General features: G+C 25.4%; 1 protein-coding gene across 1 annotated transcript in view; it reads right to left on the bottom strand.

Moving 5' to 3' along the window:
- LOC129972905 (sodium channel protein type 1 subunit alpha-like) overlaps positions 1-17,215 on the bottom strand; it is a 38,284-nt gene that overhangs the window by 1,724 nt on the left and 19,345 nt on the right. Inside the window, exons 10-16 of the mRNA XM_056087219.1 lie at positions 16,371-16,461; positions 15,389-15,562; positions 10,742-10,861; positions 10,005-10,265; positions 5,725-5,916; positions 2,867-3,021; positions 110-218 (exon numbers count right to left, since the gene is read on the bottom strand). Of these exons, the coding sequence (XP_055943194.1) occupies positions 110-218; positions 2,867-3,021; positions 5,725-5,916; positions 10,005-10,265; positions 10,742-10,861; positions 15,389-15,562; positions 16,371-16,461 (1,102 nt within the window). The remainder of the gene's footprint in view (positions 1-109; positions 219-2,866; positions 3,022-5,724; positions 5,917-10,004; positions 10,266-10,741; positions 10,862-15,388; positions 15,563-16,370; positions 16,462-17,215) is intronic.

The raw sequence follows: 17,215 nt of genomic DNA, 5'->3' as shown, positions 1-17,215 counted from the left end.
CTAAAATTAAAATGACAAGACTAAAAGTATTCCAGTATTCTTTAAAATAATATTTTCTGAGTCCAATTATTTTTATCAGGAATTCTATGATATATATAGAAGTAAATACAGCTTCCCAAATTTTGCGAATATGTGCAATAAATTCAAGTTTAGCTTGAAATTGTATAGCAACAACTGTAGCATTTGCACATATGACAACAAAGATAATCAGTCTAAACCTAAGGGAAAATTCAAAGCAGTATTAAAAACTCAGTATTATAGATTTTACACATTAGAAGCAGCATGATGTATTTTCAGTATGTCATCTTATATCTTAAATATTTCTGATTAAATGTGTCATATGGATATTAGTAATCGCCCATTTATTGCAAACTTGAGAGCCAAAATAATATTTAAATTGTAATCAGTTATTGTCATGTAAGGATGACCCGTCATTGCCCATGGTATTTAATAAAATATTTCTACTAATAATAAAGAAGAATGTGTGTTTAGCAAATTGTTTGGACCTAGAACAACCAAATTTGATGCAAATATATTATAAAAAGTGGAAATGAATCAATTTTTCTTATAATTTTAATAAACTAAAAATTAAATCAGATTTTGCATTTTAAAATGATAACTTCCACAAATATTTTTTGCAAAAAAAAAAAAAAAAGTTTTGTATAGCTTAAAAATTTTTTCTTTCTAGTGATACCAATTTAATTGTCTTGTAATTTTTTTTTCTAAACTTAGACAAATACATTTTTTTTTTTTTGCATAATTTTCAGCACAAGATTTCACTATTGAACTGAAATTCAAATCATTTTTGTTGTTTTGTCAAATATTTCAATGTGTGATTTTCTTCAACTGTTGAAAATTAAAGATGATTATCCGTGTGATTTACACAAGGAATAAAAAAGTGAAGTAAAAGTTATCAAAATTATGTTTGAAAAGCACTTAGATGTCAAAGAAATTGACTCTATTGGGATGGTTCAACATACAATGAGCAGAATAAGAATTAGACTAATAAAATAACATGACTTTGATGTCTGTCGCAATCTGATACTTACACAATCTTATCTATATTTTTCAAAGGGGGAAAAAAAATGTTACACACAAATATACTAATTGTAATTTAAAACAACCAGTATTCCTGATGATCTAGTTGATTGCCAAAGATAGCTAGATAACTAATAAAATAATAACTGGTGTGCCATATGGCGTGAACTTTATTAAAGAAAAACAAGATTCATAATCCAAAATATAATTTAAGAATTAATATTAATAAAGGATCAGTTATTTTGTAGTTGCTTCAATTTTGCATTGAGTTTTATTAGATTTTAATTGTATAATATGATTTAAAAAAAGCCAACTAAATTTATTTTTACTATAATTTCTGAAAATAAAAAAATGCCATAATTAAAATAAAGAAAATACATGTTTTGTGAATTTACAAATAACTGAACTAGTATTAAATTCACCATATCTTTAAAATGAAAATAAAATCCCAACAAACTTTTTGCCTTTTGTACATCATAATCTATTAAATATAAGAAATCTGATTTTGAACATATATAAAAAATAAATTACGTTAACTTTTAATGATTCTTTTTCCTTTGAAATTTATTTTAACAATATGAAGATGACAAACAATACAGGGAAATTAATTTCTGCTTTTTCTCCAAAAAGAAAGCAAAAATTATCTCCTTGATTTATTGATTGGCATTATTTTATAATACTGAAACATTATATTTTGAGCTCTCTTTGCTGAAAATTTATGAAGCTCAAAAAGTGAGATTTGAGATTGAAGTAAGATTTTTTTTACAAAAAAAATTAGTTTTTCTAATGCTATATCCAGAAAAAAACATTTCTTAAAATTTGAATTTTTCTGAAAATAGTTCAGAAAAATTCAAATTTTAAGAAATGTTTTTTTCTGGATATAGCAACAACATTTGCATGCTGCTAAATGCTACTTCATTGAGTTTAATTCAATTAAAAATAATATTTTAGTTGATTCATAAAATTTTAAAAACAAATATTTAGTTTAACAATGAGATTTTTATATTGGAGTGAATTTAATGAATAAAAGAAGTCCAATGTATTTTTTAACTAATTAATTTTTTTTTGAATCAACAATTTTCTCTAAGAATCAAAAAGCTTTTCTGCTACTAAAAATTGAAAAAAATTCAAGTTGAAAAAAATTATGATTTTATAGAAAAATTTGATTGTTAAGGAAATGGAAATTTAATTTAGACATAATGGGAGTGGAAAAATGTTAACTGCTAATAGTTATTAAATTTTTAATTAGTTAGCCCAAGTTTAATTTAGTTAAATTAATAACTTATTTTGAGGCTGTATTGGGGAGATCACAATTTTAAATTAGGATCAAATAGTAAAGATATTGTCTGTTTTCCCACTATGTCAAACTGGTACGTATTGAATCCAATGGAGTCCACCTACTACTGATGTGGGAGGATATTTGATTTGATTTCACGTAATATGCACCATGATAAGATGTATGATTAATCTTTGGTCACACTGGATCCTGTATTCACAATTCTTTAAATAGCAAAAATAATAATAGTAAAACTCAACTAAAGAATCATTTGTATCAAAAATGGGTCATTTCCTCTAATTAAATAAAATTATTAAGAATTTTAATATTAGGATGTTCATTTCATTGCAAATGAATATTATTTGTAAAGATAGACACTCTTCAGATACAATATATTATATTATTGAATTACAGGCTTTAGATCGTTTTTGATCACACATTTGAAATTTATAGCAATATTTAATATACATCAGTGATTTTTTTAAAAAAATCTGTTAATTTTCAATATAGCTTTTAGTTAATGCATATAATTAATAAAAAAAAAATACTTACCACCAGCTTGTAGAAATTATATAAAAAAACTGAGAAAATTTATCCGTAGGAGGTTCAACAAGAACACTGGGTGATCTTCTACTAAATTTAATCATAGCACGATAATAGACTTTTTGAGTTTTAGTTAACAATATTTCAATATCACCACCTTCCATCTGAAAATATATTAATCTACATTAATTTTAATTCTAAAATATAATTTTTGTTTGTAAAGGATATAATAGTTTGTTAGAAGGACACTGTTTCACATCAAGGACAGTAAAAGAAAATTGTTTTTAGGCCATGACAGTTTGAAATATTAATGCGAGAATCAAGTTACATTAATTAAAACTTGCCTTACTCAAATTTCATTTATTTAAATGCATTAGGTTTTCATAATCTATGGGTAAAAATTCCAGAATTAAGTGAAGGAATTTTAAATTTGCAAACAGATACATTGCAGATAAACATATTAAACTATATTTCTTTTTGTCTGTCATCGATTAAAGCCAATGTGACACAAACCCAGTTCGGGCAGATTTCAGAAATTTTTTAAAACCTAACCCATTATTGAGATAGATCATTGAAAGTTATTTTACATTTATATTTAAAGAAATTTAATTGCTTAATTTTTTTACAAAATTGATTTTAAGTATTAAATAATAATAATAAAAAAACAACAACTATATGTCCTATAAAATGGAATTCTAGATGAGAAACTTTGAATGTATATATATATATAAAACATTTGTTTTTAAATAACAAAAGCCACAGAAAAATCGTCACAATAATTTTTACTTTAATCATCATTGTGAATGCTCTGGCAGTTGATAATAATTATGATATCTAAATTAATTCTTCCAATCCCATTTTTTTCATTCTTTCTCTTGTATGTACAATAATTTCAATTTATTTACATTTCATAAATAGTTAATTTCTAATTACTTGAACTCAGGTTTTAGTTTATTTCTGACTGGCATAGATTCTTATTTCTTCTTGCTGACAGAATGCAACGTTGTTTTAGCGAATTCCCTTCTAAAACTATATAAAATGTTTATATGCTTTGTTTCTATACTTTCTACTTTCTTAGACTGATAAATCTGTACTTAGTTATGGTTCTAAGAAAAAAATGTTTTCATCTTGAAAATTGATTTCTTTAATTATAAAGAAAAGGAATAAAAAAAGCAATTTCTATTAACCCAAATTTGCTTTCCTTTCTTAAGAATAACCATTATATATATATTAAAAATGTCGTAAGAATTACTTGTCAGTCATCATATTTATCTATAATTATAGAACTAACATCTATGTATATTATTAATCTATAATTACAGAGCAAATTATAGAACTATAAATCATTATATCAGAGCACAAATGCAGCATGCATACTGAAATCAAAACAAATAAAATTTACAAAAATTGAAGCAATTGTTATAATTATAATACCATTTGTTAAATACATATTTAATAAAAAAAAAAACTTTAAATCTATCATTTTCTCTAATAAAATATATTCTTGGGGAGAATAATATTGCAAATTGCTTATCATTGTAAATAACTGTTTCAGTTATAATTTAAAATACAGGATATAAAATTTGCTTAAAATAGTGATTAAACAGACATTTAAAGAGAAATAATCATGATACTGATAGGATACAAATAATATATATATCTATGAAATAATAAAGATCTTTTATAATAAGCAGGAGAATTTCTTTGATTGTAGTATTGTTATTTATGACATGAACGGAAAGCATAGAAATCTTTCACAACATTTAAAGGAATATGAAGCTATTCCTCTTGCAGAGCAGTTTATTATTCTGACAATGTATCTAAAAATGCAATTCAAACATCAAATTTGGATTCTTTATTTCTCTGAAACTATTCAAATTAAGGAACTGAGAGGGTCTTATAGGATATCTATTTCATGATCTTTGAACTTTATAAAACCAATTTAGAAGTGCAATTAAATTTCATGACTGCAATCGAGCGAAGGATGGACATGATTTCTTAGAATGATCTAGTTATGAGAGCCTTGAATATTTCCACAAAATACAAAACAACAAATAATATAAGACTATGTCAATGTATCATTCTTGTACCAATTTTTCCTTGATGTTTTTTTAAATATTTTTCTGTTATAAATGTACTTGGTGATTTTCAAAATGTAAGCCAGATGTAAGAGATAAGTGGCTCAGTCTTTGGCATCAATGAATTCAAGTGAGAAGAGAGGCAATCAAAAAGTCAGCAATGGTTTATAAACTGTCACACATGTTTACAATAAACAATTTCTTTTTGAAAATTGGTTAAAATGGTGTTCAGGAAGTAATTGATCATCTTGAATGTTATATAACATCGGAAATGTACAGTCACCTAAATTTTTTGGAATTGTTGATGCTTATGGATCTGTACACATTGCTGTTACCTACTATTTTTAGCAGTCAGATTTGATTTTGCCCACTATTGTGTTTTGAAGAGAAGATTTAACTGTCATTCACTCTGGCATGGTAGATACAACTATGCTTCTTATTTCATCACAAAATATTTCGATTTTTTTTCATCATTAAAATTTTATTACATCTTTTTGAAAGTCTTTGAGATATAACATTATAGTATGTTTCAGAAAATAGGATGGAATGCATGCAGCATCTATTACAGTTGTTAATATATAGATTATTTCTTTTATAGTTCTCAGGCAGCATATTTAGTCCAGTGGCGCTACAGATATGAAAACAGCATACTTTTTCATAGGTGCTAGTATTATTTTATATGCCACCTGTTTATTTAAATTATAATGGAATTCTAACATAGAAGTAATAACTAATAGAGCTAAATTAGTGTAATAATAATGAAATAGGAGATTTTCAAAAAATACTAACTTCTTTCCTCATATATTTGAAGGTATTTACAACAACACCAAGAAAAAGATTAAGACTAAAGAAACCACCAACAAAGACAAAGATAACAGCAAAAATATAGTATTCTTTTTTATAATCTTTTTCTGGTGCTAAATCGGGCCCTCGAAAATCTACCATAAGTCGCACTAAAGAATCCCATCCAGTAAACATAGCCTATAAATAAAAATACATTCATATATGCATATACAATTGTTAATATTGTTTTGAATAGTTACCATTAAGAAAATAGTATTCAGATACTAACTAATCTGTGTACATTTATTACTAAATAATCTTTTACATATTTGATTTACTAAATGGCACACCAAAAAACTTAAAATAATGAATTATAAATAATATGGAAAACGATTAAAAGAATACTTATGTTCAATTTCCACTTTCAAGATTAAATTTTGAAAGAGATTTCATGTAATTATTTTTATGATCGGTGAGTTTTTTTCTGTAATATTAATAAATCTACATCTCTCAATTTCTTTCAAGGAAATGTATAGTTTTTATTTAAATAATTTTTTATCTTAAATTATGGTTGACGCTTTCAGATAGTTATGAAACATCTTAAGGGTACACTATTTTCTTCAATCAAATTTCATGAAGAATCTATTTTAAATTAGTTTAAAATTCTTTTCTTCTTTCATTTGATGATATTCTATATCTATTTTTCTAAAAAAATTATATAACTTTTTAGTATATTGGATATAGGAAGAAAAATTTTAGTAAAATTCATGCATTCAAGTGAACAATAATAATTCTTATTAATTATCAATGATTAGATAGATTCCACAAATATGATTATGCAACAACAATGATCTTCTTATAAATCCCCATAATTTTGCCTTTGAAAAATTATAAAGACTGGCTTATTAGTAATTTTTTAGTTAAATTATGTGAATTAGTTTAATGTTTCCATGAATCAGTTCAATGTGTAAATTTTCATTTAAAATGAAATTTCTTTAGAACTTTGTTTCATTTGATATATCAACACTAATTGTTACTATGAAAAATGTTATAAAAGGCAGAAATGAAATAGACCACTAAATTTAGTGGACATATTTTTGATTGAAGGATTGAAAGAAAATTTGCAGTTTTTTTAATAGTATTTATATTCTAGAACCCCCCCCACATTAATTTAATATTTAATATTTTCATGCGATGTTTTGATGACTGAAAATATTATTAAATTCTTGAACTTGCTAATCCCTTAAAATATAATTTCTACATATAAATATCTTTTTTTTTTTCCATTTTTGTGGCAGTTGCATTTCTAAGAATTTGACCTAAAAATAAAATTTTCTCCATGTTAAGATTTATTTCCTGCTTTTTAAAGGTTGTTTAAAGATATTTGACGATCACAAACTGTCAAGGGGCAACTAAAGAGCTACAGGAATTTTTTACTGTTGATTCAAATTCCATATTCACTAACTTTAAAGTTAGTAAATGAGACAAAAAAAATATTTGCTATTCATGCATTGAATACCATAGACTTTGTAAGATGATGGTCTTATAATATTTTTCATAGTTGCTCTTGCATAATCAGATATGCAGAATCTATTTGGTTAAAAACAAGAATTAGTGTGTTCATTTAAATGCTCATTCATGTTCATTAAAAAATTTTGCTTAAATTTTTTTATGTGGAATTTGAATGTATGACAATATTTTCTATTATCTCAGAAAACATATATTAGACTTATCATCTGAATACAAGTGGCGGATTTAAAGCTAATGCTTTATATATTTTATCTTCAGAGCCTTGTTTGTGCATTATTAATTTCAATAATCCCTTAATACTCATAGTTTCTCAATATTGTCATAATAGAGGAATAAAATGTAGTTACATTAGAATAGAAAATTTATTTATGTAGAAAACAGGCTTTTATGTTAAAACTGTAATTTTAGTAGATGCTTTTATAAACAAATGATAGTTTATAAAAGCACCACAATTTCCATGATATTTATTTTAACTTTTTGAGTTGGAGTATGTATTTTTGCATCAGAATGGGGAATTTATTAAAAAAATATGTTGTAACATAAATAAATTAATGCACTTTTTGTTACTATATGGCTTTAATAGAGTATATTTAATAAGTATATTTATTAAATTGTAAAAAAATTTGATTTAAAAATCATAATACTTTTTTTTATTGAACAACAGAATTAAAATCATAGTTAAATTTTATGAAATGAGTAAAAGTATTAAATCATTGATTTATACATAAAACAATATTGCCCAGTTCCACAGTCATTTTAAATCTTTCTATTAGAGAATCAATGAACAGATACCCCCCCCCCCCCTAATAAATATGTTAACTACGAAATATGAATATAGAGCAGGCCCAAACAAAAGAAGAACCCGGCACAAAGTTGACTTGTAAAGCTTTGAAGTAAATTTCACACAACAAAATAATTTTATTGTGTTTTATTTCCTACATTGCGTAGATTGGTCTATTAAAGATTAAAGAATATATAAAAACTAAAAATAACAAAGTTGTTTTTATACATTTAACATTATAGCAAATAAATAATCATTAATAAATCGTAAACAACAGCTTCATAAATACAAGTTGGTAAAATAATTATCAGAATAAGGTTACAATACATGACTTTCATTTCATTCTTTTACATGTTTTAAAAGCAATTTTTAAAAAATTATTTTTAATCTTAAAAGAGATTTTTCAGCAGATTCAATAATAACAAAATAAAACATAATTTTCAGGAAAACAATAGAATATACATACAAATTAAATAAATTGTTTTTAAATATTTATATTTATTCTGATCAATATTTATATTGATTCTAATGGGTAAAGGTAAAATTCAATGGCAAATTTTAATTTTATTTAATAAAACAATCAACATTTTCTTGTATATTATTTGTCCATAGCATGATTAACTTAGTTACTGAGATAAAAACTAAAAGTCCTTTAGCGGTATGTGATGTACGAAGGATAGAACCTGGGACCTTGTGGTTAGCAGTCCAGTAACTTAACCAGGATACAAAAGCGTACGCTCGTGCAGCGTAGTTGTTAACTGGCTTATATGCTATTCACCACAGTCCCTTGATTATAATAATTTTTTAATTTTTTAAAGAAAAATAGTGGTACTTTCAATTATGGCGTGAATTATGAAATCAATACTAGCTATCAGTAAGCTATGTGAGACTAAAACTTCCAACTTTATTTTAAATTAGCAGCCAAAATGTAGGATAATATTCAAATTGATGTATATTTGGATTTCAACAAGGAGAATGAAAGCATTTTTTTTTTCCAAATCAGTAAGCAGTGTAGGCCCTTGTGAGCTTTCAACTCCCTTAGTGTCTTAATTAGAAATAACAATTCATATGCATTGATTGTAGATTAATAACTAACTTCTAAGTCATGGACTTGCAACTGGAAAAATATTTTGTATGAATAATCCACTGTAATAGACTGAAGAAAGGCAAATAGGAGAAAAAAAAAATTATGCATTTTTAAAACTGGTCAAATATTCTTCTGACCTTTAAGAAATGAAAGCCAAAAAGTTCTGCCAGAATCCTTACCACCTAAAAATTCACAAAAGTTCACTTGCTCATAAAACAAGTTAAAAATATGATTATTCGTAAAATATTACTGTGTAATGATTATTTTACTAAATAGAAATAATAAAATTGGCAAGGGGCAAAAATTTTGATTTGGCAATTTTTTTAAAAACTCAAACAGCATAAAAAACTACCTCTTATTCAAATTATACTTTTCCAAACTATAAATATATATATTGCTATTAATATATATGGTAGAGACTCTATACATTAATAGCAATAGCTTACATCTGTTTTTAAAATGACTGAAAAATAAAAACAGAATTTAACAGCTTCAATTTTTTTTTTCATATAACAATATAGCCCTTATTTTTTATAGTTAGAATTCATATAAAAAATTATGAATTGAAATAATGCCAGTCTAAATTAAAAGGTCAAGAGGTTGGCATTTCAATTTCTGATACAAGATTAATCTTGAGAGATACTAAATTTCTTCAGAAGTCATAATATTTCTAAAATATGAAATACTGTATTACTCCCCATTCAGCTCCTCATTTTAATGTTTTATCATCGTTTACAATAATTCTTTATAAGATATTTAGAGCATTTTTGTCTATGATTCTCCACAATTTACACTGTTATACATCTGTCCTTAAAAAAAGATAAAGAGGAGTGATACTATATATATTGAAAATTAGTTTTATTACTGAATATAATGGTTGATACATACCAATTGAAACAATGACAGATAGCTGTTTCCAATATGATCAAAATTAAAAACTGAATTACTCCAAAAATAACCATTCTTAATGCATTCAGATTTATTCATTGCTTGCTCTTCAATTGGTTGATTGTTGCGATCTACACATCTATAGAAGTTTCCAGCAAAAAAATGTATACCCATTATGGCAAATGGCAGCCATATGACCATGACTACAAGTAAAGTATGGAAAATGCCAGGGATAGACAAAACAAGGGCTCCAATGATTAGCTAAAAATTGAAATATATCTATATATAAATAAATTAAATGTAAGTTATACTTATAATTTGTGTATTAGCAATATATATTAATAATTGCATTATAGATGACGATTATTACTTCAGATTTTTCAAAAATATATTTTGATTAATTTTATTCCTTTAAATATGTAAATTCTTTTGTATGTTTACCAGAATATTTTCAGCTTGACATCATTGTTGATGTATCTTAAAAATGTATTTTTAGATAAAATCTGCCCCTAAAATTATTTTAATCTAATTATAGGAACAGATATAAATAACTTAAAATACGAGCCAATTCAAAGTTAAGAATATCTTTGTGCTTAACTAATGCATACAGCATAAATTTCTAAAATACAATGATGAAAATTCTTAAATATTTTCAAAAGCCACAGCCAATTCTCATCAATAAAAGCAATATTTAGTTGAAAAGATTAGAAATCTATCACAGAAAAGACAAAATGTACCTTTATATCATGCCATCTATAGAGTAATCTTAAACATCTTAGTGATCTAAAAACAGTTAAGCTGTTGACCATATGGCGAGTTTGTGAGAGGTAAAGATATAAATCTTGCACTACTGATACCTATAAAGATATAAAACAAATATAATTATTAAAATACAAAATATATAATCATAGAAAAATAACAGAACAGTTAAGAAAAAATATATTTGGAAAATTTAATTTGAGTTTTTTTTTTCTGTAAATAAAAGGTGTGGTTTATGTTTTTAGCAATATACTCCTGAAGGAAACCATAGTGAAATTAAACATTTTCTTGATTAACTCTCCATATATGTTTATCATCATTAAAATAGTTACTCATAGATTAGTTACTATTCATATTTTGAAAGAATATTCTCTTTTTGAAAATTCTTTATTACTTCTTAGAAAAGAATATTCAATTATCTCACTAATAATAAAGGAGAAAGTATATATGTCTGTGTTGGCATTCAGCAGTACAGACTGCTTGCCCAGGAATCATAAAATTAGGTCAGACATACATTGAATGGTAAAAATGTGAATATAAAACATTAGAGTGTGGTATTTTCCTGCAATAATTTCTGAAAATATTATTGTGCAACCAATTAATTAAAAACTTATTAACGAATTCTTGTATAATTTTGAAAATTGTCATTTTAAAGCTAATTAAAAACAAGGCAATTTGTTATATATATATATATATATATATATTTGCATAATTTCTATTAAAATTTTTTATTATTGCAACAAAATTCGATCCACTTTGATTGTACCATTAAGTATTTAATCACATGATTTTTACCCTTTGTTGAAAGCCAAGGAATAAAGATTCTGATAATTATCTTGCAGTTTATATAAGGGATCAGAGAGTTTAATTATAATACTGTAAAAGGAAATGGGCAATAGAAGATATATTACCTAGACAGTTGCACTTTTAATAACATTAGGATGTTGTATGACTTGACTCTATCAGGAAGGTTTATTTACACAATGAGTGGATCAAGTATAAGGCAAATAAAATTGTTTAAATAAAATAATTTCCGATGCTTATTGCAATATGATAAAGAGAAAATCATGAACATTCAGCTATGCATAAAAGATTTGATTGAAATTAAACACAATCAATATTCCTGGTAAATCAGCTGGTAACCAAAGACAGATAGTATTTTAATATAAGTTATGCATATATGCTGGTATAACAAAAATATATTACAATTGATGCAAATGTATAAAAGATAAAATATCAAAAAATAAAAGAGGTTGGGATATAATTATTTCATTACATGAATTTATGCTGGAAATAGGCCCTTGTGGCCAGTCCCATTTGTACTCAAGAACAATTTTCAATTTCAGGCACTGAAGGATTTTTCAAAAACTTGTAAATTACAAGACCAATACTAAGTAGGTTTGGTTGACTATCCATTTGGTGATTATCCTCAATTTCCATAAATTCAGAAACTAGTTTTATCATCCTTCACAATGAAATCAGTCACTTTAAAAAAAGGAAACATAGGATTCCAAGATCTCATTACTATTTCGCACAGAAGCATTGCCTTAAATGTGGAAGTGTGTGCCCCATCCAATATGATATTTACCGCGACCATTTTTTAGAACATTGGAAGAGAATTAAAGGCCCTTATTTTTTCTCTAAACGAATACAAGTAAAAAAAAAAATAAGTGGTCAAGTTAATGAAAAGAGCAATTTCTCATTGATCTATGATTTCAGAAGGTGAAGTTTTCTGCCCATGATGAGAATAAAAAGATTATATCCACACATAACTAATTTTAAAAAAATACAAAAACATAAATCAATTAAATGAAATACTACCCCCAATAATCTTACAGCTAAAAAGAAAAAAATAATCTATTATTGGAGGCATTTAAGAGATAATAAATATAACATTGAATTGACTCTTAAAGGGGCCAATATTCTGAGTTTTTTCAGAGCTGATGCATAGTGAACATGAACAAATTGAATAATTTTTGATCACTCATCAAAAGAAATGCATTTACTAGAAATTTCATTTCCTGTGCCATGAGATGGAAGTTTCAAATACTTCAACAAATCATTCATTTACAAAAATGCTAAACGAGTTTTTGATCTGCCTTTATAAGGTGACAATGTAATAATTTGCATATTCATAATTTCATAGAATATAAAAAGTAACTAACATCATATCTTAACTCTATTTCCATGAAAGAATTATTAGAAAATTGTATACAAAATATAATAAATATACATTAAAATGTCACTAGAACAGAATAAATTGATAAACACATGGCACTTTTAGATTAAAAAAAATCTGCAGAATGTTGAAACAAATTTATACAACTTTCTTTACTTTATTAAGTTTCTATTGCATATTATGATATAGTGATGTATGAAGCTAATAAGGACAAAGTTGATAAAATATTTTAGAAAGCCAGATATGAAAGAAGCAATTTTACATTTTCTATGCTTAAATAATTTGATGTTTATTACATATTTGGCAGATTATAACTGTTCTCTTAACAATAATACATTTATGGCTTTATCTCTAAAGCAATAGTTAACTCAAAAAATAAGTTTTAACATATATAGTAAAAAAATAAAATGAAAATAAATATAAAGTTCATATGTTATTTTGATTATATTATAAAACACTTCATTTGTTTACAAAAATACTAATTCACAAATAGGGATTGCAATACCGGACCAAAATTTCAATACCGGTATACGATATTTTTTAGATCTTAATACCGGGATACCGGTATTAGAAATTTTAGAAAAAGGAAGAAAGCACAGGTGTTTCTTTGTTTTATTTGCCAGTTTTATAAGAGAGTGTAAATATCACAAAAAATAATATGTAACTTATAAATTATAACAGTATATAAAGAATCACAAAAAAGTAAAGGAACAACTTATTTATTTAAATCCCCAAAAAAGTGTAAATATCACTATTCAGTCTGTGGTACTATTACAAATTTTTGAAATGTGATCTTAAAAAACATAATGTATCAATTGTACTGTCATTAAGCCTGAAAAGTAATTTTGTGTAAAAAATACCAGCTGTCGAAAACGCTCTTTCGGCATCTACGCTAGTTGGTGATACTGTTAGCAATGCACGATATATTTTTCCAAGTATTTACCTGTAAATCCCTCATCTTCAAAAAAATCAATTTCTCGTTGGAGGATTTTGGATATAGCTAATTTCTGTATTGTATTTTGGTTCGTTGCAATTTTTTTGTTTATCGCTAATTCTAATTTTTGTTCAAGAGACAATTCCTTTTCACTATCGACATTAGTGTTATCATAATCTTCGATAACTGAACCGAATTCTTCTGAATGTAAATAGGTTTGTGGGTAAAAAATTTTAAGAAAATTTACTATAAACTTAATCAGATTTGAATTGATTATTTCCTTTTCTTCATTTTCATTTTTAAAATCATTATAATTATGTAAATACCATAAGACATTTTCTATTTTGGTATGCCTTTCTTCTGTGCGATTTTTCAATGTAATACATAATTCTTCAGATAGTGATGTATGCTGTTCTTTCATGACTGCAACATGAAATTTATTGTTGCATTAGCTGTTAATAAATTAAAATCTCTCCGACATAATGCCTCTATAGTCAGTTTTATTGGAAGTAGAGCTGATATAGTTCTGGATATCAAGTCGAATTCACTATCTGAAAAATTACTTTACATGTATAAGTCGATTAATGCTTTTTGGATTAGTTTTCTAAATTTCCAAAATCGTTCCATCATTAGGAGTAAACTGTTCCAACGTGTCTTAGAATCTATTATTAACATATATTCTGTTTTATTTTCAGTTAGTATATATTTTTGTAATATGGCATTTTTTGTAGGAGAACGTTTAAATATCTTAACAATTTTTTGAACTTTATAAATTATAGGAAGCAATTCTTGATGGGTTAATATTTCAACCTCATTAGCAATATCTTCTTCAATAATTATATTGTCATTATCTTCATTGTCAATGTCACTCTTACTCTCTTCAATGTCGGAATCCGAAGTTTCTATATCCACAGTATTTGGAATCCACTGTTCTTTATTTTTTTGGTATAATACATCTATTACTCCTAATTGAATTCCATGAGCATAGCACAATTGCTGATTTGCAGCAATCAACTTTCTAACTTTTTTCATAACTGTTGCTCCATCAGTCGTTATGGATACAATATCTGCTTTCAGGGATAATCCATGTTTCGCTAATTTAGATTTAAGCAATTAATTAAGCCTTTAATTAGCTAATTAATTTCGCCCGTTAGGGAGACATAAAAACAAAAACGTATACTATTTTGCTATGTTGGCAATCCCTGAACATATAATGGAGACAATTTTAAAAATTTCTAGTAAATACCGAAAAACCGGTATTTAAACTTGCAAATACCGGCATTACAAAATTGTACAAATGGCTCAAAATACCGGTATTCGGTATCCCGGTATTGCAATCCCTATTCACAAATGATGTAGTTTTATATTTTTAAATATTGCTCATAGATTCTTAGAATAATAACTATAAAACTGATGTATAAAAGCTCTAAATTATACTGTAGGAGAATATTACAATTTTTAAAATTATTTGTTTAGATACAATGAAAGAAAAAAGAATTATAGGCAACTTACAACAATTATAAAGAAATCAAATAGTGTCCAAGCACTTGTGAAATAATTCACGATTCCATTTCCAAACCATCGCAACAGCATCTCAAGTATAAATAAAACAGTAAATATAATATTAAAAATTGTGATATATTGATTCATTTCATAATCTTCCTCATTTTTAGTATTATGAAGCACCTATAAAAAGATAAAATAAAAGCCAAAAATGAAGCAAATATCCATTTTTATTTTTTTAAAAAGTCTTTTTATTTAAAAAATTAATCAAATACAATTTTCTCTTAAATATAAGCATAATCTTTTGTAGATGTAGCACTAATGAATTTAAATAACAAAGATATAGTTTTCATTATATTCCATTCCAGTGATTCAACATTATAAAATAAGTAACTGTTAAAGATAATGCTTTTTGAATTTAATCATTTATTGCCTGTAAATGATTCTGATTCAAAAACATTAAAAATTATAAATGGAAAAAAACACACACACACACAGTAAAGTTTCCTTTTATGCTGAAATATTTTTCTTAATTATTCTTTTTCTATGTTGTGCCTTTGAAGATATAATAGTAATAAAAAGCAATGAAATAACACAAATATTAGATTAAGTAACTTACATTTGTAAAAATATCTTAAACATAAGAGAAATGGCATAATTTCAATTCCTAAACATTAAAGTAGGAATTCATTTGCAAATAATTCAAATAACTATTGATTTGCAAATAATCAAATAAAGATTTGATCATTATCTTTACTCACTTTGGCTTTAACATTTCCCGTACTTTTTGCAGATTATGTCATAGTTTGGCTGTTAATTGGTTGATTGCTTTCTTACTAATTCAATCTAATGTTGAGTATTGCAATTTGATTTTTCAGATTAAAAGAAAAAAGAAATGTTTGACACAATAAATGTAAAAATTTAATGGTCAAACCTAATGGAATGAATTGTTTTAAAATGGTTTATTGATAAAAAGGAATATAAGTCTTACCATAACAAGGCAGCTGCTAATTATAATTATGTTCACAATAACTTCAAACTTGTAACTCTGTATAAACTTTTTAACAAGCTGTAATTTATTCCTGAAAGGAATATAAAAGAAATTGTCATAAATTTTAATTTTCATATTGACATATCAAACGATACTTTTGTTTGTTGGTGTTCTTGAGGAAAAGACAGTTAAACGTACAGTTACCATTTTGTGGCTGAACTTCTTTGAAGAGCAATAAAATATAGCTCTGTGGCATTTAAAAAAAATTAGATTTTAAATTAATTTCAAAAACTTTGTTTCCAAAGTTAATTGAAATATTTCTATTATTAGTTTTACATAAAGGGTATCCTAAAAAAGCAGAATAAGCATTTATTTACTTAAATATTGCAACTACATTTATACTTTCAGTTTCTGAATTTTTTTGCAATTTGTCAGTTTGGCTATCTTTTGACAAAATTTGAAAGTTTAATCAAATGTAATATTTCGTAATTTCATGATGTTTGGATAAATATAATTTAGCATTAAAAATTTGTATAATTTATTTCACAACTTGATATTTTTATGAATATTCATTGACATTTAATTGAAATAATTTATTTGTCAAAAGACTATGGATCTGTGTTATTTATCATGAAACTGACAAAACTATGATATTCCTTTAGAAAAATAATATCGGTTCTTTTTTCATTGAATGTAATACTTGTATTCATCAGTACTGTATATATCAGTTTCCTCACATATTTAAAGATTGGACATTTTCATGTTGATGAAAAAATTATTCATATAATGTCATTCATGTAATATTTGTCTAAGACTTTAAATTGTATTTTTTTTTTTTTTTTACT

The sequence above is a fragment of the Argiope bruennichi genome, chromosome 1 (genome assembly GCF_947563725.1).
Source record: "Argiope bruennichi chromosome 1, qqArgBrue1.1, whole genome shotgun sequence".
NCBI classification, from domain to species: Eukaryota; Metazoa; Arthropoda; class Arachnida; order Araneae; family Araneidae; genus Argiope; species Argiope bruennichi.
Note: the sequence above shows the minus strand (reverse complement) of the source record. Positions and strands in the feature narration are given on the sequence as shown.